At 62.6% G+C, this 27,062-nt stretch overlaps 2 protein-coding genes across 2 annotated transcripts; both read right to left on the bottom strand.

The window, feature by feature from the left end:
- Positions 1-37: 37 nt before the first annotated feature.
- On the bottom strand, positions 38-17,738 carry ADGRA2 (adhesion G protein-coupled receptor A2). The gene is made up of 19 exons (XM_027744854.2): positions 17,521-17,738; positions 10,516-10,587; positions 8,127-8,198; positions 7,952-8,023; positions 7,729-7,800; positions 7,464-7,627; positions 7,183-7,396; positions 6,728-6,892; positions 5,998-6,199; positions 5,756-5,905; positions 5,462-5,623; positions 5,109-5,318; positions 4,837-5,038; positions 4,395-4,603; positions 4,126-4,253; positions 3,619-3,742; positions 3,364-3,509; positions 3,109-3,198; positions 38-2,866 (listed from the first exon to the last, which is right to left on the bottom strand). The coding sequence occupies exons 1-19, from the start codon at positions 17,736-17,738 to the stop codon at positions 1,666-1,668; spliced, it is 3,873 nt and encodes a 1,290-aa protein (XP_027600655.2). The 3' UTR covers positions 38-1,665.
- A 3,901-nt stretch (positions 17,739-21,639) lies between these two features.
- Positions 21,640-26,556, bottom strand: LOC114000498 (pyridoxal phosphate binding protein). Its single transcript, XM_027744857.2, has 8 exons — positions 26,452-26,556; positions 25,817-25,924; positions 25,267-25,302; positions 24,655-24,730; positions 24,341-24,475; positions 24,065-24,207; positions 23,495-23,593; positions 21,640-23,223 (listed from the first exon to the last, which is right to left on the bottom strand). Exons 1-8 carry the CDS (start codon positions 26,545-26,547, stop codon positions 23,086-23,088), a joined length of 831 nt encoding a protein of 276 aa, XP_027600658.1. The 5' UTR covers positions 26,548-26,556; the 3' UTR covers positions 21,640-23,085.
- Positions 26,557-27,062: the final 506 nt, after the last annotated feature.

Genomic DNA, 27,062 nt, shown 5'->3' with positions numbered 1-27,062 from the left:
GAACATGAAGTCTGAGAGAAATAACAGTGAGTCTTGGCAGATTGGCAAGTCTTTAATATATTAAACAAAACATATCTGCTAGAAACATTCTATTCATATAAAAATGCAAAAAGACCCCTTTAAAGACATTTCTTTGGCATATTTCCCTTCCCTCCCCCCCCGGATATTGCAGGAAGCTCTGTTGATATGTCATTCGCTTGTAAACAGACAAAACAAAGTGTAATTAAGAATACAAAGCTTTTTCTCTAATACTGTCACAGTGCAGCAAAGCGATAGAACCACGGGGCACCAGCCAGGCTGGGGGGGCTGCAGGAGCCACAGCAAGGGTTTAAATTGTGTTAAATACCAGGGACAATGAAATATTTAAGCATCTAAGCCAGGCAGAGAAGCCAAGGTAGGTGGGGAAGCGGCAGGTTAAGCCCAGGGGTGCCCCAGCCCTGCGGGTTGAGGGGTTCTGAGGTGAGACCAAGCCCCACTAAGTGCTTTTTCCTCCCCTGGCTCGTGGCCCCCGCTGGTCCCACGACCCCTTGGAGGTAGCTATGTAATTAAACTCATTTGCACGCAGGGGAAGCTGAGGCAGGGGAGGCTGGAAAGGGCAGAGGTGGCACCAGACTCCCATCCTGCATTGCTGCAGCCCTCCCTGCTGTTTTACCTGCCTGCTGGGAAAAAGGGGGAGACTTGTTTTTCAGTGGAAACAATAAGTGCTTATCCAGGTTCCAGCCCTTTGACCGCATCGTGGGAACTGTCTGAGGAAGGTCCCTAATTCCTTGGCATTGTTATCCTGCATTCCCAGGAATGGTCCCTGCTCCCCAGGAAGGTTTCTCTGCCTTCCTAAGAGCAAACGTGAGTATTTTCTGGATTAAGGACATGGACCTGCTCTGAGTTTGTCACACATCTTGGTTCTTTGGTGCAGAGGGTCAGTCCCAGCTCCACCAGCCCACCCCATTGCATGGCTTGTGCCTCCGAGGGCCTGGGAGCCCTTCCTGGCCGTGACTTTAGTGTCTGGCATTAAAGCAGTGCAGACAATCGAGGTGATCCTCACCTTGGAGCTGAGGCTCCTCTTACCTTGTGCTTGGCTTTGCAGTATGGCTTTGGCACCGCGCAACTGCCAGGGCTGAACACCGGATAAAACCACTCCAGAGGGAGCAGCTGCTCTCCAGCAGCTGCCTGCTCAGGCTGGGGCTGCGGTGTCTGGACGTGAAGGGCACTTGGGGTGGTCCCTCAGCGGGAATATTGCAGTCGTGGCACGAGCGGGCCCTGACCCAGTGCCCACCCCCTCCCAGGGAACCAGGTAGGGAGCGAGGCCCTCGTGCCACTTACGGCTCTGTCTATACATATATATACATTCAATAATATAGCTTTGAAAAATAGACATTTCCTCTGTATAATATAAAATAGCATTTAGGATCAGTCTCAAGCGACACGCCGGAGTGATTAAAGCACAGTCGCAATTCCTGCAAGGATTGCCTGGAGCCCCCACCCGGCACCACCACGGGAAGCTCGGAGCCTCCTCGGGGTGGGGGGGGACAGGTGGGGTCACCCGGGGTCACCGGAGCCCCCCGGCTGTGCTGCCCATCCCTGCTAGTGCACGTGGTGATTCCCGCAGAGCAGCTCTGGCCGCAGCTCCTGGAGGAGATCACCGTGGCTGTCGGTCCTTCCCCGCCTTCACACGGTGGTCTCGCTCTTCCAGAGGCCGGTCTTCATGCCGGCCACGCCGTCGGCGCTGGCCAGGTTGATGTCGTACTTGCTGCCCTTGAGGCCGCCGTTGTGGCTGCCCACGTTCAGGGGGTAGGAGCGGCGTTTTGCCTCCCTCTCGGCGGTGCCGCCCGGCCGCAGGCTGTCCCGGCTGGTGCTCCTCCGGCGACCCTCGGCGAAGTCGGGCGCCCGCCGCCCACCATCGCTGCCCTCCGAGGGGCTGGCGGCCACCTCCCCATCCTGGGGCCCCCGCGGCCCCGCACGGCCGCCGCTGGCCGGGCTGGTCCTGCCGCTGGGGTAGCTCTCGGAGTGGCTGTTGTGGAGGCTCCCGCTCTCGCTGGACAGATGCTCCGAGGGGCCCCGCAGCATTTTCAAGCGGTGGTGCTTCCCGTCCCGGCACGGCTTAGTTCTGCCCCGGTGGCTCCTGCGGCCGTGGAGGTTGCTGGCGTGCCTCGTGGGCTTCCCGTCAGCCGCATCCGGCTCCAGGCAGGTGGCCGGGCGAGCGTCCGCCTGGCTCTGGGCGACCTGCAGGTTGGTGAGCTTGCAGCGGCCCCCGGCCGAGCCGGCGCTGCTGGGCGAGGAGGAGGAGGAGGCTCCGGAACGAGCTGCCTCCGGGTCACAGCCGATGAAGACCTGCGAGCCGTCCTCCGGCCCCAGCCCGGGGTGGACGTAGGCCTGCATGGGCAGCGCGTTCCGGTACGACGGGCAGCAGGAGAACCAGGAGCTGAGCACGTCCCGGCGGCGCAGGCAGTGATGGATGAAGATGAAGAGCCCCAGTGCCACGGCGGTGACGCCGTAGAGGCAGCTGAAGACAATGTTCAGGTACCAGCGCTGGGACACGGCCATGGCGCCGAACGTCCACAGCGCCACGTACAAGGCGTGGGTGGTCACCAGCGCCCAGAACTGCACCCGCAGGGAGTAGACACCGTCCCCCTCGGGGCAGGGTGGCCCCGAGTTCAGTGTCACCGAGATGGACCCAGAGTCTGTCAGGAGGTCACCGGTGCCCCCCAGCCGTGGCGGTGGCTCCAGTGGCTCCGGGATGTCTTTCCGGCGTAAGGGTCGGCACTGGAGGCTCAGCCCGGTGCAGAGGAAGTAAATCCAGGTGATGAGCAGGATGAAAGCCACGGGGACGTAGAAAGCTCCCAGGCTGGGCCGCCACACCAGCCAGCAGCTGTGTGGGATGAGAGGGGCTCTGAGGGGTCGTGGCATGGAGGTGCTCAGCAGCCCTGCCCTGATGGCACGGGCTCTGCAGAGCTGTGCTGCTTGCCTGGCTGATTTTTCCCCACTACATGGATAACTCTTGGGAAAAACCTCACTGGCTTTTCCCCATCTTGCCCAGATACCCAGTTCCCTGCCCCAGCGGAGGAAGGCCACCCATGTGGGGAGGAAGGAATGTCGAGTGGGAACACTTACTAGGGGTTGTTGTCGTGGTAGTTGTGGATGTTGACGGCTGCCGTGATCCCACAGATGATGAGGGGGATCCCGCCTGCGATCAGGTAGAACCTGCAGGGGGAGGGACAGTGTCACTGCAGCCCTGCAGCCCCTCAGGAGAGCCCTCAGGGATGGGCTTGCCCAACAGAACAAGTCCCGCCCCAGCCCCTGGGTGTGGGGCAGGAGGTGCTCCCGCAGCTCCCCCCAGGCCGGGGCGAGGGGAAGGGGGGTCTGCACCTCAGCATGGGTCTGGGGGCTGCCTGGGACGTGTCCCCGTCCGGCTGCCGCGGCGCCTTCCAGGTCACCTCCTTGTAGAGCACTCGGGCTTTCACCGCCATCCAGAGCAGGGTGGAGAGGGAGGAATAGTGCAAGATGATGCCGACCTGTGGGAGAGGCCGTGGTTGGGGAGGGGGTGCTGCTGACATGTCTGTGTTCCCCCCCTGCAGAAGCCCACAGCGCTGGGCTCTGCCTGTCCCTCAGCCCGGTACCCACCGCCTGGCACACGATCCAGTACCCGGTGAGGGTGATGCCTCCTGCGAAGACGGCGGCTGTCATGGCGATGTGGAAGCAGAGGTTGAGCAGCATGTGCCAGCCCTTCCGCGGGATGAGGATGGTGCTGGAAGAGCGAGAGGCACAGCCGGTACCTGTGAGCTCCTCCCCGGCCCTGAGAGAGCCACAGCTCCTGCTGGCACAGACCCTGCATCCAGAGGCCCAGGCCAACAGCCAGTCCCTGGCCACGGAGCGTGGCTGGTGGAGAAGCTGTGTAGGCACACATGTGCACACAGGACCCAGGGCTCCTGGGGCAGTGCCACTTGCCAGGCAGCACGTTCCTGCAGGGTCGTGTCCTGAGAGCCCATGTCCTAAAGGGCCTCATTCCCTGGATGACTATCCCCATGCACTTTCCTTCTGGCCATTGGGGAGCCCCTCCAGCTGCCACGGAGACACCCACCCCTGCACAGCCCCCCAGCCACCTCCGTGGGCACCAAGGCGCTCCCTCACCCGTGGTGGACGATGTAGGTGATGATGGTGGTGAAGAGGCAGAGCAGCAGCACGGCTGTGCAGGTGTACATGGCCGGGTGCAGCACCTCCACGGCACCTCGCGCCTCGCTGGGGAACCCGCTCAGCTCCTGCACGGCACAGCACAGCCCGTCACACCCCACGTCACCATCCCTGTCCCCTGTCCCCCCCCACATCCCCCACCACAGCCCTCAGGCTCCACTCCCCCCACCCCAGCAAGGCTCCCGGCCCCACCGCTCTCCCACACCCACCATGAGCACGGCCACGTTGCTGAGGTGCCGGCAGTGCAGGGAGGTGACGTTGGGCTCACGGGCAGCCAGCTGGCACCCCTCGGCGCTCCAGCCCCCCATGCCCCCCAGCACCTCGAAGTTCCAGTACGCGGCCACGGGGTCCGCGCCCTCCCCGGGGTGCCGCAGGGACACGGCCACCGGCTCCGACAGGTTTCCCACTCCGCAGCCGTCTGCAGCAACAGAGAAACCCGGTCAGCAGGACAAGTGACACCCCTCCACCTGCACCCCCAAAGGGGCTGGACATGGGGGATGCCCCCCCACATCCCACCTCTCCACGAGAACCCCAGGGATGGCTCTGCGCTACAGGAACACCCCGCCAACACCCCAAGAAGCCCATGGAGCTCCATCCCCCAAGAAAAACACCCCCAGGGCAGCCCAAGCCCCCCCCCCCTGCCGCCCTTACAGGTCCCTGCGTAGATGACCGGGGTGGCCACGCTGCGGCGTTTGCCGTCATCGGCCAGCCGGGAGGAGTTCCCGGTGCTGCAGAAGAGCTTCCCGTTGCGGAAGACCAGCAGCTGGAGCTTGCAGTCCGTCCCTGGAGTGGCTGAGACCGGGCTGGCAAACAGGCTGGGGGGCAGCTGGATGGAGGCCAGGGCGATGCTGTTCTGCGGGCGCAGGGTCGCTGGTGAGCAGGGGCCGACCCCCGGCCCCCCCCGGCCCCCGGCGTAGCCGTACCTTGATGTGGAAGCTGGTCAGGGAGACGTTGGGGCGCCCCGTGGTGCAGCGCAGCCTGAGCTGCTGGTCGGGCACGGGCTCGGCCCCCCGCTCGGCCGGGGGGGGACGTCCCGGTGCAGCCCCGTCCCGCCGCTGGAACGCCACACAGTTCAGCCCCACGTAGCTCTCGGGCTTCACCACATACGCCTCGAAGGCGATGTTGCGGGAGTTCTGCCGGGCACAGCGCCGTGGGGGGGTCATCAGTCCTGGCACGGCCAGAGAGACCCTGGCAGAGCCAGAGAGACCCCTGGCACAGGCAGAGACCCGACACCAGCCCCCCAGTTTTTCCTCCTCCCTCTCCAGCCCCCCCTCACCACCGCCATGTGCTGGGAGTTGCTGCCCAGCGTGTGGGCTGCGATCCTCTCCAGGGAGCGGACGATGCTGGTGCAGGCCTTCTCCTCCTTCTGTGACATCCACAGGATGTGGTCGTCCACCAGCATGATGTTGCTGGCCATCTCCACGATCACGTCCGTCAGCTGCAGGGACAGTGAGTGGCTCTGCAAAGATCTGCCACTGTCCCCCGGGGAAACACCCCAGTTCATGCTTTTCCACCCCATAACCACGGGGCAGTGCTGGGGCAAGCAGGGGACAGCTGCACCACTCGTTACCTGCTTGATCTGGTCCACGTAGCCGATAAACTTCTCTATCATCTGGGCCACATAGAGGACATCGACCATGTCTGAGAAGTTGGCTGCCTCGGCCGTGTAGACGCGGAGCTGGTGCGCCAGGGTCAGGGCGTTGGAGGCGTTGATGGGCATCTGCGGCGCAGCATGGTCACAGTGGGGGCAAAGTCACTGGCTGTGCCTGTCCCCCCCAGCCCCAGCCAAGCCCCCCGGCTCCCCCTGCTCACCAGCACGAAGGTGTAGAGCACGCGGGTGATGTCGTTGGTGTAGAGGCAGTGGGAGTAGTCGCCGTCCTCCCAGCGCCCGGCGCGGTCGCAGCGCCGCCACGCCTGCTTCTCACCCGCTGCGCCCGCGCCCGCCGGCCCCGCGGCAAACGGGTGCTGCAGGCAGGGCTGGTAGGCCGTGATACCCGCCAGGGTGCGGGGCCACCTGCAGGCACCCACACATGGTGACTGCAGGGCACCCGCCACCAGCGTCCCCCCCGTGCACCCCCTGCCCAGCGCCGCTCGCGAGCACTGCAGCCCCCGACACCCTCCACCAAGCCCCCACCTCTCCTGGGCTCCGGGGGGGGCTGAGGGTGATGCTCCCCCAAAATCCCCCACCCCCTCCAATCCCGTATCCCACTCGGCCCTGGCAGCGCAGGGGGAGGCAGCGGGGGCGGGGGGCACCGCTAATTTAAGCCACATTGACTGTGCCAGTAATTTATATTCCGTAAGGGCCCCGCCGGGGTTACGGCGGGCGCCCGGAGCCTTTCGTCTCGTGCCAGAGAAATTCCAACACCTCTGCTGCTGGAGCCAGGCTGCGCCGCCGGCACGGGAAGCCCTTCAAAAGCGCGCGCGCTCCCCACGGCCGCTAATCGCTACCAGACGCCCGGTCACCTGTGGCGGGGAGAGGGGAGGCGAGGCGAGCCCCCCGCCCGCCCGTGCTCCGCGTGGCACAGACCACGTGTGTCCCCACCTGAAGTCCCCGCGGTTGTTGGTGACCCGCTCGGCAGGGCAGTAGGACGCAGAGGTCTCCAGCACCACGATCTCCACCTTCTTGCTGACGTTGCCCTGGGAGGTGGAGACAGCGCATTCCCACTCGCCATTGGCGGAGACGTGGATGTTGGAGAGGATGAGCTCGCTGCGGGCAGAGGGGACGGGCTGGCACGGTGGGGATGCCCCATGGCGAGCCTGCAGCAGTGGTCCCCCAGGCCTGGGGGCTCGGGGACACACGCCATGAAGCACAGGAGGTGCCCACACTTGGCAGCCCTCACGTGGCACTCGGTACCTGCAAACCTGCAAGTCCTGCAGCCACGAGTGTCCATCCCCAACCCCATCTCCATGTGGTCTGTATTGCCATCCCCATCTCATCTCCATCCCTGTCCCCATCTCGTTCCCTTCCCCATCCCCATCCCAGTCCCCACCCCTGACCTGGTGATGAAGGTGCAGTCATGGATGAGACTCTCCTCCACGATGACGCCCGTCCGCTCGTCCTCCTCCACGGGCTCGCGGTTGTGGAACCACCGGATCTGGGTGCTGTTGTCCAGGTACGTGGCCGTGCACTGGAAGGGCAGCCGGTCGCCCTGGAAAACCACCTGGCGCAGCGACGGGATGAGGTGGTGGGTGTGCAGCTCCGGGGCGCCCGCTGCGGGGGACACAGGTGAGCCCGCGCCGCCGCCGCCGCCGCCGCCCCCGCCCCGGCCCCGGCTCACCGCAGCGGAGCTGCCCGTCCCGCGCCCCGCGCAGGGCCACGCCGCGCAGCTGCCGGGGGAACGCGCACGCCGTCCGCTCCGAGATCTGCGCCGAGCGGTCGCGGGCCCAGGGCAGCACCCAGCGCAGGTTGCAGTCGCACGTCAGGTACTCGGTGGCGAAGTCCCTGCGAGGGACAGCGTCACAGGGGTCACACGCCGGCCCTGAGACCCTCGGCAGGGATCCCCCTCGTCCCCCCGGTGCCAAAATCCCGGGGCACAAACTCACACGACTTTCAGGGAGGGGAGCTCGTCGAAGACACCGGGCGGGAGGCTGGAGAAGATGTTCCCGGACATGTTCCTGCAGGACAGGAGAGAAAGGTGGCATGGAGGGGAGCGGGGACCTGCCGGGAGAGGGGACACATCCTGCCCCCTCGCTGTGCCCTCACAGTGCCCCTCTCTCAGGGTCCAGGAGGGAGGGCTGGCCAGGATGTCCCCAGGGAGCTACTTACAGCCGGAGGAGGTTGGGGAGCCCCTGGAAGACGCTGGCACTCAAGCAGCCGATGCGGTTGTTGGAGAGATCCCTGCAAGGTGAGCAGAGGGACCGTCAGGGCTGGGGACACCCCGCTGTCCCCGCTGTCCCCAGGGCCAGCCCCACATGCTCTCGGGGGTTGTGCTGGCACTTACAGCCTCTTCAGCTCGGGGAGGCCGAGGAAGGCGCCTGGCTGGACTGTGCTGATCAGGTTGTTCTTCAGGTCCCTGTGGGGAGACAGACACAGACCTTGGGGTGTGACACGGGGAGCCCTGTCCCCAGGAGACACAACACAGGGGGGCCAAGGGCATCCGATCCACTCCCAGCCCTCATCTTCTTCCTCAGCCCCCCTAGGCACTGCAAACACCCTACAAGGGCCTCATTAACAGTTTTCCACCCCATTTCCCTCTTGTTATCTCTCCAAAGGGTGCAGGGAAGGCACGAGGCTCCTCGCTGCTCCCAGGGGGATGCCAGCTCCTCGGCACACTCCGAGTGCACCAAGAAGCATCACATGCCCCTGCACATTGGCATTGGCTGCTGGCATTGGCCTCACATTGCTTCCAGAACAGCCATGTCCTGGTGGGTTATCTCCTGCATTTGGGATAAGAGCACAGCCCTGGACGGGCTCTGTGGCCCTTGGGAAGCTCATTTGGCTGATTAGCCTGATTGCAGGCACGTATCTAATCAGGGGCTGGTCAGGCTGCCAGCAGGGCTGGCAGCACCGGTGGCATCAGCCTCTCCATCCAGCCCCTGGGACCCGAGGCAACTCCTGCCGAGCACCAGCACTGGCTGGGAGAGGAAATGGGATCCATATGGATCTGTGTTTATTTATAGCAGTCTCCAGGGAGCTCAGCGCTGGGTCTCCCGCTGCTCTGCCTGAAGCCCTGGGGACACCCCATCAACCACAGCCCTGTTGCAGGGCCAGGAGCCAGTGCCTGGGATGAGGAGTGGTGCAACCCCTTCCAGCAGAGCCAGAGTGCAGGGGGGTGGGAGTCCAGCCAGAGAGACACGAGGGGCCCTGCAGGGAGAGGAAACGCAGCCGGCGTCATCCCGGCCCCACTCGGCTGATGCAATGGCTCTGCACATGCCTGCCATCCCCTGCCTTCCCGAGCAGCAAACGCACGTCCCGGCAGCTCCCATGGCCAGCAGTGCAGGCAGGTGTGCAGGCAGGTGTGCACAGGTGAGCGCTGGTGCTGAAGGAACAGCTCCACTCACCTGTACTGCCACCAGCCACTGCACCAACAACAGGCACACTGCAAACACCCGCCCTGCAAACACCCACCTGCACACACCGAGGGAGACCTGGGCACCCGCCTCAGCCCAGCTCAGACAGGGGCAGATGAAGGGACAGAGTCTATCCCTGTCCCTTCTGTCACCCGCCGAGCCCCCTCGCAGCCCCCCAAGCGGGGCTGTGCTAATGAGGCCGCTGCCACATACCGGCCCCGCTCAGACTCATTAATCTCATTACGCCGCTACAAATCACCGGAGATGCCAAGCCCGGAGGGGCAGTGGTCCATGGGGGCACTGCTGAGACCCCGGGAATCGGTTCTCCCCATCATGCTGGGACTCTGAAGCGCCCACGATGGGCAGCCAGGGTGAGCAGGGGCCCTGCGAGCCCCAAAATGAGAAGCAAGGGGTCCTGGAGCCCCCACTGTGTCCCCACCACACCAGCCGGACTCTCCACGGGGCACGTCTGTGCCGTGGCCCCAAACTGACCTGATAAAAACAATTACAGCTCCTGTCGAGGGCAATCAGGCACTGCACAGGGAGATGCGGCCGGCCCGGGGTGGGGGAGTGCTGCCCACCCTCCCTGGACCCCTCTGACCCCGTGGTGAGCAGCAGGTGACCTGGGGCAGCTGCTCTCCCAGGGCACAGAAACCTTTGTGGGGATCCTGGACACCCCGGGGGCTGCAGAGCCAGAGTCCTCCCCAGGAGCGGCCTCACTGCTCCTCAGCATTAATGAGAGCTCGGTGCCAGGGGCAGGAACTGACCCGAGGCCTGGACCCACACTGGAGAGGACTTGGCCTTGTGGGATGGTGCCCCCAAGGTGACTGCTTCCCGCTCACCCCAAAAGCAGTCCCGTGGGGATTTCCACGGGAGCCCGCGGGGCGCCGGAATGCGCGAGACCTTGGCGGGGAACAAAACGCCCTCAGTGCCGGTCCCCGCGCCTGCATACCTACAGATCAAACCCATATGGGGGCCATAAATCTCCCCTCCTCGCAGCTCCCTCCATAGAGATGCCTTTCATGGAGAGATAAGAAAGTTGACTTTGTTCGGGGGGACAATGTCGCTTTTCATACCGGCCCTCACGGAGCGCGGCCCCCCCGGTGCCTCCTGCCCCACCACAGCTCCCGGGGTCCCTGGGATGCCCGTGGGTGCCAGCAGCAAATTCTGTGCCCCGGGGTGCCAGTCCCGCTGCAGCTCCCAGGAATGACACCAGGAGTGGGATGTGGGTGGTGATGCCGGCACCCACTCCATTCTCATCCCATGGAAGCCCTACCTGCACCCCACTGCCCCCCACCCTCCTGCCCCCCAGGCACTCACAACTTCTCCAGAGCCCGCAGCCCGAAGAAAGAGCCGTTCTCCAGCACTGTGATCTTGTTGTTGCTCAGCAGCCTGTGGGAAGAGCAAAGGGAGAGAGGCAGCCTTGTTACCTGACCTGCCGTGGACCCCCAGCCATGCCCTGGTGACCTGGGGGCTGGAGGGGAGTGGGAACAGCCAGACCCCCCTGTGAGAAGCCACAGCCCCAGCTGTGCCACTGGAACGAGGTGAACTCTCAGGGACAGGCTTGAACAGCCAGGTGGGACCATGGGATGCTCTGCATGGTCCTCATGCCATGGAACACCATGTGGTCCCCGTGCCAGCTCTTGGGGCATCACCTGGGAGCTGCACGGGTGGGCAATGACCCCCCACCCCAGCACCCAGGACATCCCGAGGACCTGCAGCCAGGAGGGGACCCCCCAGCTCCTGCTGGTCACAGCACTGCGGCCACCCCGGGAGCCTCCCAGCCCGGAGATTCTATTCCAAAATAAACAGCTTTGCTGGCCGAAGGGGCCCTTGTGGGGAGACGGGAGCGGACGGAGGGCACCGGCACCCGACGATTAAGCCAGGACCTCATTAAAGCTGCAATTAGCAGAGCCAGACGCGGCTCTCGGGACCGGCGGTGCCTCCCGGGCGGCCGCGTGGGCACCGGCGACGCCAGCGCCGGCAAATGTGACCCGGCGGCAGAGCCGGGGCAGGCGGCGGCCGGGGGCGGGAGGGCACCGGGGAGCCTCGGCCGGGGGGGAGGCGCGGGGAAAAAAGGGCTCATTGAGGGCCGGGCCGGGGCTGTTTACACACGGCGGGCCCGGCGGCCGGGCTGAATGGGGGCTGTGTGCTGCCAGCCCATCCCGCCCGGACGCGCGGCCACGCTCGGCTCACGGGCAGGACCAGACCCGGCTCGGGAGGGGGCTGCCACCCCCCCGGGCTGGCTGGGAGGGAAGGGCCGGGGTCCCGCAGCGCGGCCCCCGCATCCTGCGCTAATGAGGAGCCGCCACCGGGCACCGGCGCGTCCGCGGGACCCTCGCCCCGGCCGGCGGGGAGCGGAAGCGTCCGGCAGCCCCGACGGCCGCAAATTGCTTCCACACACCGGCGGCCGGAGCTGCCGGGGCCGGGGCTGCGTCTGACCCTCTCCTCCCTGCCGGGACCCCTCTTTGCCGGGGCTCGGCTCGCTCCAGCAGCGAGCGCGGTGCCGGCTCAGCCCAGGACCCTTCCCAGAGCAGGGGGCAGCAGGGATGTTTCCAGAGCACCCTCCCAGTAAAGCCCCAGCTCTGGGCTACAGCAGCCCCTCAGGGTGCCCCAATTCCCCGTCACGGTGTCGGCGGGGGCTGTTGCTCAAGGCTCCAGTGGCTCCAGGAGGTTTTCATTCCAGCAGCAGGAGATTTCACAACCCGAAGCACTGGCTGTGCAGGGGGACACAGCCATGGCCATGCCCCAGTGTGGTGGGCAGAGCCGGGAGGGCCGGAGCACCAGGGAGCTGCACCCTGCTGGGAATGCAGCCCCACTGGGAATGCAGCCCAGCTGGGAATGCAGCCCCACGCCGAGCCCCGGGGACACTCTGTTCTTGGACCCCTGGGACCATCCGCGCCTCTGCCATTCCACATCTCCCGCCTTAAAAGGCAACGCTCCCGTGATCCAACGGGATCAGCCGCCCCCGGGGGCCACCTCGGCAAAGCCACCCCTGGAGTCCCTCCAGAACTGGCATGGTGTGGGACAGACACCCTGAGCTCCAAAAGAGAAGAGATCCTTGCCCAAAACGAGGGGTTGACACAAAAAGCTGCATCGACAGCAACAGTTTGCCCAAAACTTTTCTTTCCTGGTAAAATTCTTCCCGGGTAGGGATCCTGGCTCTTCTCTTCCCTGTCCCACAGAAGCCAGCCGGTTCACACTCCCCTGTCACAGCCCACATCCTCCAACACGGGTTTGTTTTGTTTTCTCTAGTTTCATGGATATTATGTTCCCAATTGTTTTCGGTTTTTTTGTTGGGGTTTTTTTTTGTGTGTGTGTTTTTTTTTTTTTTTTTTGTTTTTTTTTGTTTTTTTTTGTTTGTTTGTTTGTTTGTTTGTTTTTTTTTTTTTTGTTTTTTGTTGTTTTTGTTTTTTGTTTTTTTTCCCAGGAAGTTCTCATCAGGCTCCACGGGACTTTCTGCTCTCGCGTGTCCACAGGCAGCTGAGCCCTGTGCAGGCCCTCACCACCGTCCCCTGACAGGAGATTACCTGAGAAACCCCAAAATAATATGGGATCAGTGTGTCTGCCGGGCCACCCTGACCCAACACACAGGGGTCACAGGCCAGCAGCCCCCGAGCCTCACTGGGGACCCCACACAGGGACCCAGCCCTTGGCACGCAGGGACGAAACCAGACCCCCAGCTGGATTTCAAACCACAAGAGCTGCCCCGGGGAGGAGGGATCACCTGAGGGGGAGAGGGGATGGGACCCCTCAGCTCAGCAAGAGGGACGCCCAGCCCGGGCTCAGAGCGATGTGCTGGGTGGGAAGGGCTGGGGACCCCCCCAGCCCTCAGTGCCCGACCACCCCCACGCCTCTCCCACCCGAAACGGCGCCTTCATCCTGCCCAGTGCCCTGAGACCCTCCGGCCCCGGGGAGTGTGGGCGGGTGGGGGGCTCCCGTCAGGGACAGCCCCGCCACGGGGACAATAATTGGCTAATTGAGCGGCGGCTGGAAAAGTCCCTCCGGACAATGCAGGGATTAAGGACCAGAGCGTGGAGTCAAACGGAAACGATGGGGGATGCGTGGTGGGGACGGCGGGGAGAGCCCCGAGGAGCATCCTCCCATCCTGGGGGATCCGGCCCTGGGAGGGGTGCAGCATCCACGCTCCAATCCCCCCCTCGTGCCGGGGCTGTGGGGGCCTGGAGCCCACGAGGCTGCCGGCAGGGAGATACAGACCCCTTCTTCTTCTTCTCTTTTTTTTTCATCTCAAAAAGAGGAGCCAAAAGCGAAAAAAACAAGATTGTTTTTTCAAGCGTGCTGGAATCCACTTGGATAAATAACAGCTCCAGAAACTGGGCTGCTGAAACAATAAACTTCCTCTGGACCCAACCAAAAAAGGACGCGGGGAGACGGTGGCTCCCCAGCCCGGGCAGGGAAGGCAGCGGCGCGGAGGTTCCTGGGGGGGCCGCGTTGGGGGCGGGGACCCGGCCCGGCTCCGCTCTCCAAGTGCATTAATTCAAAGCATATGCCGGGAGCAGATACCGCGCAGGCTGCGCCCCGAGCACGGCTCGCTGCTCTGCAGAGGGATTTGGGGAAGAGAAAAGAGGGGCCCCGGGGCTGGTGAGAGGTGCCGAGGGCTCTGGCAGCAGGGAGGGCTTTGGGGGAGGCAGCATCCATGGGGAGGACAGGCAGCGACCCAGAGGGACCCTGCAGCATCCCGGGGGGAACCCATGTCCCGGGGTGGACCCCACAGCATCCCAGAGGGACCCCACAGTTCCCAAGGGGACCCCACAACATCCCAAGAGGGGCCCCACAGCTCCAGGGAGGGACCTTGCATCCCAGGGGAGACCTTGCAGGATCCCAGAGGGGACCCCGCAGCTCCCAGCCCAGTGGGACTGGAGACCCCCCAGACCTGGCTGGGACCCCCGTCCCCACCTTGTTTGGGTGCTCAGGGGCTGTTCCCCGCCCCGCCCATGCCCGGGCGTTGCCTCCAGCCTCACGTCACGCCGGGCTATTTCGGATGGTGAAAATTATTGTTCCAAGCCTCAGCTTTTGTTAGCACAGGAAAAATAAGCCCCGGAGAGAGGGTGAAGCCTCCAGAGCCGGCGTGGGCTGGGATGCTCCGACGCACAGGGCAGCACCACGACCCTTAGACCCTGGAAAACCCAAACCTGATGGAGCTGCAGCCCAATACACAACAAATAAAAAGCTGAGGAAGGTTTCAGAAAGCAACCATCTGCAGGGCCCAGGATAGAGCGGCCTTGGAGCGGGGAGTTCAAGTAGAACTGGAAATTGGTCATAAGTCAAAGCCCTCTATTCCCTGCAGACAATCTGTAATTTCAGTGCAATCAAGCTGTGCACATAAATGAGGCCTGTGCTGGGATTCCACATCTGGAAGAGGTTTGGGCTCCCGCCCGTGTGACAGCGGGGCTGGCCACTGCTCTCCAGCTCTAGTTGGGGATATGGCGCTTTTTCCACCGGCCGATTAGCACAGGGGTCAGCTGGGGGGGATTAAAGCCTTGTTAATCCACATCTGCAGTGCCCTGGCACCTCACAGCCACGCTGGAGGGGCAGCCCTGAGAGGTCCCAAATCCCCCGGCCCCAACAGGAGCAGGATGTGGGGCTGGGGGATTGCCCCAGGCTGCATCAGTGCCAGCCCTGCCAAAACAGCCGGGTGAGCTCCACAGGGCCACGTCAGAACAGGGTGACACCAAGGCTGGTGCTCCTCCTTCCTCCCTGCAGGGAGCTGGGGGCAGGAATGAAACTCTGGGTATAAACCAGGGCGGGTGTCAGAGAGCACACGCTGTGTGTGTAACGTCTGCTGGGGCTGCAGGGGGGTTTGTGAGCATCACCCCGCTCACCAGACCCCACATGTGCCCCCATGCTGGCTCCTGGTGATCCCTGCGAGGAGCCAAAGGAAGAGGAAGGAGACACAGCTCTGCTTGGAAGATGTTCCCAATCGGACACCAACACGTGTCTGGGGCACTGGGACTGAGGCCGAGCCCAGTGGTGTCTGCAGGTCCCCAGGGTGCACTTTGTCCCCTCATCCTTTGTCTCCTGTCCCTGCTGCGATGCCAGCGAGCGTTTCTCAGGCACAGGGGGGGTAAATGCGCAGCAGCTGCCGAGGAGGCAGAACAAGATTCCTCAGCACAGGCCTAATAATTAAAGATAAATAAAGAAGTAAAGCGAGAGTGTGGGAAAAAGCCGAAGGAGGGACCCACAGGGCGACAGACCTCCTCCAGCCACCCGACCTCCTCTGGCTGTCCGCCTGTCCCCGGCCACTGCCCAGACAGACGGAGCCGTGGCCGGGCCAGATCCCTCCCGTGCTGGTGGCTGCTGGGAAGAGCCTCCCCCCTGCACTCAGGCACTCCTGCCTCCAGGCTGGACTGGATGAGGACTGGAACACGGCTCCGCTTTGAAGCATTACTGCCCCAAACACGCCCCACGCTTCCTGCCGGTGGGCCAACAGCGATGCTGAGCACCCCAGACCCCAGGGGACGGAGAGGGCCTGAGCCCCCCAGGGCACAGCTGGGACCCAGCACCCCAGGGCACATGTAGGAGCCCTGCCCAGCCCCGGCTCACCCACAGGAGTCGAGATTTGGCTGTCCCCAGCAGGGTGTCCCCAAGGCACGTGCAGCCCTTGCCACGTGCCCGGGCCCCTCCGCTCCCTGCCCGCACCCCAGTGGCTCCAGGAGACGCTCCCAAAGTCGGAGCCTCTGGTTTTGATTGTTCCATCTGGAAAGGGTTTGGAATAAATCATGTTTACTGCGCGAGAGCAGAGCCAGGGTCACCGCATATTTGTAGGTTTCTGCCTACGCCTGTAGGTTTCATGTCACGTTTTAGTGGGATCGTGTAATGCCCTAAATGCTTCTGCACCGTCATCCCGGCCCCTCCGAGGGAGCCAGCCCAGCACAGGCGGCACAAACCCTCTGCCCTGCTGGGAACAGCTGGAAAGGGCACCGGAGCAACCATGGGACGGGTTGCCTTTCCCAAATACAAACCGACAAGGGACTAAACATCCCCACGGGTGTTTGCAAGGGGCTGAGGCACAAGGAAGGGCTGTAGGAGCAAAGCCACGAAGAGCAAAGCTCAGGATGTGATGGAGAGCCCAGCTGTCACCTGCCCACAGCCACCCAGCGTCCCCCACCAAGGGGTGCCGGGGACACCCATCAGTGCTTTTACTCCAGTACGACTTCATGCTTTTGATGGGACTGTCACACTCAGCCCCTGCTCGTGGCCCCACCCTGCAGCACCGGTGTGTTCCACAGCCACATTCCACACGGGGACGGTGGTGCCAGCGGGGTCCCTTCGCTGCCACCATCACCCCGAAGAGAGGAACCTGGGCAATATTGGCACCCAGGGAACCAGAGCAACAGCAACGCGACCCAGTGGGTTCCAGCGTGTGGGGATGGACGGCACCAGGAGCTCGGCAGCCCCCAACCCTCAGCAGCGTCCAACCAAACCCACCCGAGGAGCGGAAAGTGGGAGCCACGACCATGGGCACACTGGCGTGGACTGCCCACCCTGACTGGATGACACCCTGGGTGAAGGCGACGTTCCCCTCAGCTGCAGGGCTGCCAGCCCAGCCTCCCATCCAGATTTTAATTCAAACATCTCCTCCGGAGTTATAAATAAACCCTGCAGCGAGCAGCGCACGGCTGCCAGCGCCGGCTGAACCCCAACCCCCGGCAAGGGGGGCGTGAGGAAGAGGAGCCTTTAGGGACCAAGCAGCAGCTTTAGACCCTTTGCACAAACTCCAAACCCATTAATCGCTCCTTGTCGCTTCTCAGTAAATATTTCCAGCGAGAACAGTCACTTTCAAACAAAAACATCCTCCCCAGCACTCAGAAACGCCGCGGAGGGAAGCGGGAGAAGGAGCCCGTTTCCTGGATTTCCAGCTCACGTCCACACCACCCCGCGCTGCCGCCGCGCCGTGGGGACAGCGGGGTCCAGAGCCGCGACGCTCCTTTTAACGCGAATTAAACCACGTTACGAGGCATCCAGCGACGCTTTCGCTGGTGCAGAGGCGCTTATCGAGAGAAAAAAGGAACCTCACTGCGCTCCCCGACCCCGCGGGGCTTCACCCCCCGGCTCCCGTGTCCCGCCAGCACCTCCCCGAGCCGGGGCGATGCGGGGTCCCCCCGCACGGAGCGGGCTCAGCGCGACCCACGCGTGGGCTCCTGTCCCTCTCGGGGCGCCCCGGGGCAGCAGCGCCCGGCCGGGGCAGTGCGGGGCAGCGCGGGGCCAGAGGGAGATGCCCGTGGGGATGCGGGGGCGATGCCCGGGGGAGATGCCGCGGGGGCAGGGGGGGATGCCCGGGGCGGTCCCGCTCGCGGTACTCACAGCGTGACGGTGCCGTCGGGCAGCAGTCGCGGCTCGGGCGGCGCGGGGAGCCCCCCGCCGCTGCAGACCACCCTCCTCCGGGGCGCGCCGGGGCCGCCGCCCGCCTTGGCCCGCTCGGCCGAGCACTTGCAGCCCAGGCTGAGCGCGGGGCAGCTCCGCGCCCCGGCCCCGGGGCCGCTCAGCGCCGCCGCCAGCAGCACCAGCGCCGCCGCCCGCATGGCCCCGGCCCCGGGCCGCGGGAACGGGCTCCGGCTCCGCGCCCGCCGCCGCCCCGCTCCCCGGGGCGGCTCCGGCGGCACCGCCTCCGCCGCTCGCCGCGCTCCGCCGCCGGCCCTGGCACCTCCCCCGGCCCGCCCCGGCCCGCCCCGGCCCCGCCGAGGGCAGCGGCTCGGCCCCCCCGGGCCGTGCGGGAGCGGGGGGGACCCGCACGGAGCGGAGCGGGACCCCCGCGGGCTGGGGATGGAACCCCCGTCCGGGAGCGACGGACCCGCACCTCCCCTGGAGGGCTCCGGCTGCCCCCGCTCCGGGCCCGAGCTGGAGCCCCGGGCAGCGGCGGGGATGGCCGGAGCCCTGCGCGGGTCAGCGAGCACATCCCGGCTGTGGCAAGCACAGGGTGCCGCGTCCAGGGTGGTGACACGCACGTGGCCCCGCCAGATCTCCTGCGCACGGGGGACTCTCTCTGCCTGTGGGACCCCGGGACCCCGCGCCACGCAGGAAGCCCCTGCACGAACTCACCCCGTGGTCACACTGCTCCGTCCCCTCCTGGCCTCCGCTCCGCGTTTAACACTCTTCCCCCTTAAGTTCCCTGTTTGCTTCACTGCTTTTCACACTAAGTTCAATATTTTCCTTCCCGCTCCCCCCCTCCCACGTCCCCGCTGCCTCTTGCCTGCCCCCAGCCCTCTGGTCCCCCCGGGGCTCGGCTTCTCCGAGGCCACGGCTCACTGCAGAGCCAAATCGAAAGGGATCAAAAGCCGGCAATGAAGTGTGCGGGACCCCGTGCCAGGGAGAGGTGAGAGAGGGTCATGGAAGGACGGCAAGATGGTGCTGGGAATGCGGTTTCTCTCCAGGACCAATCGTTCCTGGAGGGGAAAAGAAATTTACTCCTCTCTCCAAATAAATACAGCTCGCTGTGCTGGTGGATGTCGGGAAGCAGGGATTCCCCTCAGCTCACACTCCAGGCTGTTCCACACGAGCTCTTGGTTGGCACCGCAAGCAGCCCGGTGCCCATAGAGCTCCCAGCCCAGGCACCCACTGCCTCCAGCCAGGCAAGGACAAGGACTGTGACCCTAAGGGCTCTTCTGTGGGGAGTGAGACCCTCCACAGCCCCCCCCTCCCTGCCCCGGGGGGTCAGGTGTAGGACCTCAGAGCCCTGGAGACTGGCGTCATCCTGTTAATAAAAAAAGACCATCAGGTGTCCCACATTTTTCCATCTTCGTGGGCTTTATTTTCCCTTTTTTCCACTGAGCAGAATTTTCCCTGCAGAAATCCTCCTCCCGCACTCAGGGCTGCAGGATGCTGGTCCCAGATCCTGCAGCTGAAGCTGGAAGAGCAACAGGAAACCACTTGTGTCCAGTATCCGCTCCGGGATCCTGCGAGCATCGGCACAGCATGGAACCCTCCCAAGCCCCCGAATGGTGAGAGGTGCCTCCTGCTTTCAGCAAGAGTGGGCTTTCCTCCTTCTTCAGAATCTCAACCTCCATTAAAATTCTCAACAAGAACAGTGAGAACCTTGTCCAAACTAGGATGTGTGGAATACCTGGCCCCAGCCTCACTATGAGGAGAGGAGCTCAAGCAACACTTCCCACATGCTTCGAGCCTGATGGAGTTTGGGTTCTTTCAACTGCTTCCAAGCCCCTCTCTGTGCTTTCCCAGCCCCGACCCCTCCTGATGCCTCTGGCCCAGGAGACAAAGCCTCCCGTTTGAAACCCCATCACCACAGACGTGCCGGTGCCAGATGCCAAATCCCCGTGTCCCTCGCTCCCACTCAAAGGTAAAAAGCCTCCTTAAGTACTGCAGGCCCAGGGAAAGACAACAAGCATGAGACTCTCTTAATTCCTTTCACTGGGATCCAATAAAAACCTTGGCAGTGGCCGTCCTTCCTGCCGGAAAGCCGATATCCCAGAAATAAACACACTTTCCACTTTGAAGGGCTGCGTCGGGATCCGCCTGGGCCCGGATCCGAACTGCTCCCGGCCACCCCAGACTCCCACCTGCCCACAGCCCCCAGGGGCAGCAGGGAACTGACCCACAGCTCCTGATCTCTGCTGCTCCTCCACCGGCTCTTCCCCGAGGATGAGGATGGCCATGGGTGGCCAGTGCAGCCCCCAGGAGCCAGGGAAGGAGAGGCAGCAGCAAATCACTCTGTCCAGCATCATCCACGGGTTTGTTTTCCCTCTTAGAGAGACCAAACCCCAGTGTGGAAACAAGGGTCACCTCAGGGGAGTGCTGGGAATCCCGGGGCCTTGCCTTTGCTCCAGAGGGGACGGCGCCTGCGCCGCCGGCCGCTGGAAGTCACGGGGGAGGAGGAGTCCCCCCTGTCTGCTGGACGTGTCCCTCCAAGGCAAATATTGACAGTGACAGCGCCGAGCACGGGGAGCCCGAGCACTGCTGCCACCCCAGCCCTGCCGGGGGCTCTGCTGGATGTAAATAGAGCCGGGCCGTGGGGGCCGAGGCTCCGCGCGGTTCATTAAGAGGCCGGGGAGCCTTTCATCTCCAGCCCGCTGGCTCCACTCCAGTGACCAACAGCTCCCATCTGCGGGCTGACCTCCGTGGAGGGAGTGGGTGGTCTGTGCCCGCTCCCTTGGGCAGGTGTTTGGTGTCACCGACCCCGCAGCTCTGCACCCTCCTGCCTCGGGCCCTGGGTGGGCTCCTCGAGGAGGAACGGGAGGTGCCCGTGGGCTGCTCCGGCTCTGGGGAGGCTCGGACACGTGGGGAGCACAGCAAAGCTCTCGGGCATGAGGGAAAAAGTCAGTTGGAAGCTTCATGGGTGAGAGAAGCAGCTGCAGGGGAAGGAGCAGATGCTCTTGCTGCTGTCCCTCCTCTCCAGTGCCTTGTCACAGCCCAGCACTGGCTGTTCCAGCCCAGCACCAGCTCTTCCAGCCCAGCACTCAGCCTCATCCCCACAGGAGCAGGGGCCAGACCAGCCTGAGTGCAGGGGAGAGGTGTCCCGTGGCAGGGAGCAGCCCCAGGGCCACCAAGAGGCCCTGCTGTGCCACAGCCTCGTGCAGGAGGCCACCAGCAGAGCTGAATGTTTCAGCAGGCAGGGTGCAGGCTGAGCAGCAATCCAGAAGACCACACACTTTCCTGAGCCAGTCTGCTCCTCAAATACCACAGTGATGAGCCAGAGTTCCACGGCAAAGACATCAGGACAAGGCTTGTTCTCCCCCACAGCCACCCCAGCGCACTCACCTCCCAGTTTAAACCATTCACCACTTCTTTAAGCTTGGCTGAAGCCCAGTCCCAGCTCAGGAAATGAGATACAAAAAACGCCTGAGAGAGGAAAAGCCAGAGGGGAGGTGAGCCACACCAGAAGAGAATTCCCAGTGTAAGCCCACCCCTGCCCTGTGCCCAAACAAACTGTGGCAGTGCAGCCCGTGTTGGAGCCACAGCCAGTGGGGAAGGGCCACTAGTGAGGGGTGAACAAACCCCTTCAGGCTCCAACCACCGGGGCCAGGGCTGGGCTGGCTCTGCAGCCCCTGCATGTTGGACTAGGGTTCAGACAGAATAGGTGTAAAATACCCCAGAGGCTTTTCCTGTGCAGGAATTTGCCAACACGAGGGTCCCGGTGAGGGCGCGGTGCTGAAATTCCGGGAGGAGAGAGGAGGAGGAAGAGGAAGGACCCCACTCCGGCCATCAGGTGGGAAACAAGGTGATTTTGGGACCCGTCGTTGACCTGTCCCGGCCCCGTGACCGCGACAGCACCGCCACCCAGAGGCTGCTCCGGGGACAGCTCGAGGCACCGACCAGCTCGGTTTTGACCCTTCAGATGAAAAATCACTTCACTTTCTTTGCCAGCTCTGCCTCAGCTGCCTTTCAACCACCCTCCTCCCAGCTCCTAGAGCAGCTCCAGGCTGGGCAAACAGCTCCAAGACCGGCTCAGGCCATTTATTCACCACGCTGGAACATAAAAATAACATCTTTAATAGCTTTGGAGTTGGCACAGATGGTATTAAAACTCATCACTTTTTATTACTGGACTATGAAACCACACATGGTGCAGCGCAGGGAGGGCGGCTCCGACCCCACGTTGCTTCTAAACCACAGAGCTACAACAGGGTGGTGTTGGAGGTGACTCTTCATTTACATTCAGCGTTTAGAGAGTGGAACCAACAGCGAGATTTAACCACACGCACACAGAGCAAAGCCTGGGGAGGATGTTTCTGCTGGCAGCCGAGGCCTCCTCCTCTTAGCAGCCACAAAAGCCCAAAAATCAGCTGCAACACAGGTTGTGAGACTGGCCAAACAGCACAGGACAACAGGAGCTTCTGCTCACACCTGAAGGAAAGTTACTGCAGTGACAGTCCCACTTCCCTCTTCCAGGAGCAGGGAAGGCTGGACCAGCACTTAGGAGGTTAAGACACAGCTCTCTCAGTGGCCAAAGGATTTTTTTTTTCAGGAACCTAGAATGCAGTGGGACAATAATACTTCCCTTTCTGAAGTACTTTTCCCAAGAAAACCTCCCTGCTGCCCTGAGCCAAGCATGTTATCCTCTCACAGGTGTAGAGGAGGTGGGACTCACCTTGGAAAGCAACAGCAAGCTGGTGGCAGAGCAGGGACCCGGCAGAAAAAGTCCCCTTCTGACCAAAAAAACAGCGTCAAAACTACTAGGCAGGATGAAAATAATTCCCAACAACAGAGGAGGGGAAAGGAAGGGAAGGGGGAAAGCATTCCAGATCTGGGCAGACATGGAGCCATGGGAAAAGTGAATGTCAGCCTGAAAATAACAGAATTGAGCCCAAAAGACACTCCCACACTTGTGATGTGCAGCCAGAACATCACGCCATGAACTCCCGGTGGCAGCTGAGCTCCTCACAGCCCCCTGTGTCTGGCACTCGCCCCGTTTCCATGGCCATGGTCTCTCTAGTGTCACAGCATGGCCCTATCCCAGCTCCCACATAACCATCCCACGTCCAAAACTCCTATTTGGGGAAACACTGATGGGTTTCTGGCAAGATCACAGCTTGTTTAATGAAGAATTTAGTCCTCAGTGAAAGCAATCACCGGCACTGCTGCAGGTCACACCCACCTCACTGGGCAGCAGCTCCAGCCTGACAAACACTTGTTTGCCCAACCCAGTCACCCCAAGGTCTCTGTCCTGGATGACCCTGAGGAGCCAAGACACCACAGCCACTTTCAGCCACCAACTTCCTTATCATCTGTTGGTTATAAAGATTTCCAGTTTCTAGGGGTGCTCTAAAATCATGATGGTTATGAGGCATTTCTGGCCTCTGCTCCGAGGAATTCCCCCTCACCACCAGGATCAGGTGCCGACATGGAGGGAGGTAAAATGCATAGTGAGGTCTCCCAGCAGCGAGGTCTCTCCTCTGGAGGGGTTTTGTTTTCCACCTACTGCCCCTGCACTGCCACAGCCTCTGTTTGGCCTTTACTTCCAGCGGGGGCCTTGCCCCCGACGGCTTTGTTGGAATAATCCCGCTCTCCAAAGATAGTGCTCCCAATCCTGACGTTTGTGGATCCAACCTCTACCTGGAAGAGACAGAGAGGAGGAGGTCAGGGCAGGGGTGCCACCACCCCTGTGACCAGCCTTGGTTCTCACCATGTCACAGAAGGACAGTTTCCCCCACACTCGCCACCCAGGGGCTGGTTTGATCCCAGGAATCTACCCCAGGACCAGCAGAGCTGTTTTTCATGGAACAGCACTGTTGGGATCTCCATGCAAGAGGCCTGTTTGGGTGGAATTTGGGGTGCAAATTGCAATTGCTCCCCACGGGAAGGGCGGCAGGAGGAACACACTCACTGCGTGCTGGAAGTCCGTGGACATGCCCATGCTCAGCTCCACCTTCTCCACGGGGAGATTCAGCTTCTCACACACCTCCTGCCGCAGGGACAGCAGCATCTGCAGGGAGAGGGGAAGAGGAGAGGCTCACACACCTGACAGCCACGCCAGCTCCCTTCCAGAGTGCCACAGACCACGACTCCTGCCTGTCTCTGAAGTCTCCTTCACACAGGAAATGCAATTCCCACATTTCCCACTGAAGTGGTGTAACAACGCCTGGAGATTTCCCGGATTTATTGACAACACAGAGGAGGCTGACGGAAACCTCACCTGGGCCACAGGCTCCAGGACAGCAACTGCTGCACAGGCAGCCCTGCCAACATCCTGGCTGCAGCTGCAGAGGAGGGATGGGAGAAATGCTCTGCAGAAAGGAGTCTTCCACCTGCACTGACACTGGTACTGAGGGCTCTGCACTGCTCTGAGCATGGTGTTTCTACAGACTTATAGCCTGACTCAGACTGGTTTCACTGGGACAGACAAACTGTAACAGGAGACCAGCCCACAGTGACATTTTCTCCTAGAAAATCTTACCTGGAAGTCAGGATTTGGGCCCTTGCTGAGGTCGTGCCCGATGCTGCCGATCGTCATCAGCCCCACAAATTCCAGGCTGGGGCACTTGTTGATCACGTGCTCCACGGCAGCCGTGGTGTCTCCAGGGGGAAGGCCGTGCTTACCTGGAAAAAAACAGGGAGACCTGTGCCCAGCCCTGCCAGAGAAACAATCTGAGAGCACAAACCAGCCCATCCTGCTCAGGTTCTCTGAACAGGAGTCAGAAAGGGCTGCACATCTTCAGAAAGGGCCACTTACTGTCCTCCCCACTCGTGTTAACTTGCACCATGACCTTCAGCTTCTGGGATGTCCCTTTTTTCTGCCACGAGCTGTTGACTCTGTCTGCCAGCTTCACAGAATCCACTGTTTCCAACATGAACAGGTTTGGGACAGCTGGGGAGGAAACAAAGGCTGAGGCAATTCTGCTGGTGCAGGAGTGTTTGTCCCTAGAGCAGGTGTCGGGGAGTTCCCCCTCTTTGGGGAGAACCTTTTCCCAATATCCAGCCTAAACCTCCCCTGACACATCTGAACACTGAGAGACTGCAGCCCACACAGAATCAAGCAGGATTTACCAATCAGCTTGTTGACATTGTTTTTCTGCAGGTGGCCAATAAAATGCCACTTGATGTCTGGACAAGACGACAGAATCTGAAAGCAGAGAGAACAGTGAGGTTGGAATGACAATTCCCTCTTCCCCCACGCAGCACTTCGGGCTTAGTTTGCCCACAAACAAACACCAGACACCCAATTTCTTCATTTGTTGACTCAACTCGTGGTTGTGCTGAGGTTGCTGCACAGCCTGGAGAGGGAAGGGGCTGTGGCTGCAGGGAATGCTGTCCATGGGAATGAGGAAGGCAAAGCTCTTTTACAACAGTCATAAAATTATATTTTCCCCAAACTGAGTGTTAACATCTCTTTTAAACAAGGACTGTGCCTCTCCTACAGAAAGCACAAAAGGCACAGCACTGTTCAGACAAATCATGACTAAGGCACACGTATTCTCAGACTCCTCTGGAGCCAGCAAGGCAGGAGGGGGAACGGGGCAGAGAGCTAAGAATAACCCACCACTTATCTGCAAAGGCAAGGATCCAGTGAAATTCCTAACAAAAACCAGGACTTTGGCTGAACAGCTCTCAGGACACAGCTATACAAGGAAGAAAATATGAAGGGGACTGAGTACTTACTCTTGAGTCTGATGCCTTTTCCAGCAACTCCTGAACCTGGGAGAATGCAGGAGAATCCCGTTAAACCCACGGCACATGTAAGATCAGTGTCTGTGGGGTGTGTGTCCCTGGGACCAACAGGAGCCCCAAAAACACGAGGCCAGGGAGTGATGCTGTCACCAAGCCTGGCCCCCCACCCACAGAGCCACCCAAACTGGGCTGCCCTGAGACATCAGGAGGAATTTCTTCATAGAAAGGGTTGTTAAACATTGGAAGAGGCTGCCCAGGGAGGTGGTGAAGGTGTCCACCCCTGGAGGTGTCCAAGGAAGGACTGGACATGGCACTCAGTGCTCTGGGCTGGGGGACAAGGTGGGGATGGGGCACAGGGTGGACTTGATGCTCTGGGAGGGCTTTTCCAACCCCAATGATTCTGGGATTCTGTGCCCTCAACACGAGGGCCTTTCCCAGCCCTGTGGTCCCTCTCCCAGCCCTGTGGTCCCTCTCCCAGCCCCGTGGTCCCCCTCCCAGCCCCGTGGTCCCCCTCCCAGCCCCGTGGTCCCCCCAAACTCACGTAGTTCTCCCCGAAGCTGCGCTGCCCGTGCCTGTACGCCTCCATCACCATCTCCGCCGGCTTCGTCTTGCTGACGGCCACGAGCCGCGGCTGCACGGCCGGGAGCCCCTGCGGGACCACCGGGGCTCAGGGGGGGACACCGGGGCACTCCCCAGCCCTCCCCAGCCCCGACCCCCCAGCTCAGGAGAGGTCGGGGGTGGTGGGAGGTTTGTCCTTCTGTGTGTGTGTGCGGGTGGATCAAGCAGGAGGGAGGCCTGTTGTGATAGTGGGGTGCTGTCTTCTTTGCTGGGGGGCTCAGGTGCCCATCTCCGTGGTGGGACCTGTCCCTGTGGCACTGGGGGAATGTCCCCACGGTGACACGGGCCCTGCCCTCACGGTGGCACCTATCCCTGTGGCACTGGGGGAATGACCAGGGCCCTGTCCCCATGGCACTGGGGAATGTCCCCGCGGTGACACGGGCCCTGTCCCAACGCCAGGACCCCTCCCGGTGGCGGTCCGGCTCCGTCCCCACGGCGACGACCCATGACCTGTCCCATGCGCGGGCCCGTCCCTGCGGTGACGGAGCCCGTGCCGCCGCGGCAGCGGCCCCCCGCGGTGTCCCCCGGGCCCCCGCCGTGTCCCCGGTGTCCCCTCACCTGCGGCCGCCGCGCCGCCGCCTGCTGCAGCTGCTCGGTGACGGCGCGGAGCGCCGGGCCCAGCCCGTCCCCGGCGGCCATGCCCGCTCTCCACATCCCCGCCCGCCCCGCGCCCACTTCCGCCACACCTTCGCCCCGCCCCCGCACCGTGGCCAATGGGAGCGTCCCACCGCGCAACGCCGGCCAATGGGAGTGCCCCGCCGCGCCATGTTGGGAAGGTCGCGGTCGCCATGGCGGCCCCCGCGGGTCGGGGGGGGACACCGGGCATGGGGCGGTCGGGGCTCCCCCCGCTCCCCTTTCACCGGGTTTGGCAAAAATCGGTGACAAATCCAAGCCATACCCGCGCCGTGGGGGCGGCAGCGAGCGCTGCCACCCACCCCACCTGTCCCTGCCTGGGCCTCACGCCACTGCGAGGGGCTGCGAGTTGGGAGGGACCCCCAGGGGTCATGGATCCAACCCCTGGCCCTGCACAGACACCCAGCAATCCCACCCTGTCCCTCAGAGCGTTGTCCAAACACTCCCTGAGCTCTGGCAGCCTTGAAGCCATGACCAAACCCTGAGTTCCACTGCCCAACCACCCTCTGTGTCCACCCCAAAAAACTGGGTTCTTC

This window comes from Pipra filicauda, unplaced genomic scaffold, assembly GCF_003945595.2.
Source record: "Pipra filicauda isolate LSUMZ 115617 unplaced genomic scaffold, ASM394559v2 scaffold605_size231112_pilon, whole genome shotgun sequence".
In the NCBI taxonomy this organism is placed as follows: domain Eukaryota; kingdom Metazoa; phylum Chordata; class Aves; order Passeriformes; family Pipridae; genus Pipra; species Pipra filicauda.
Note: the sequence above shows the minus strand (reverse complement) of the source record. Positions and strands in the feature narration are given on the sequence as shown.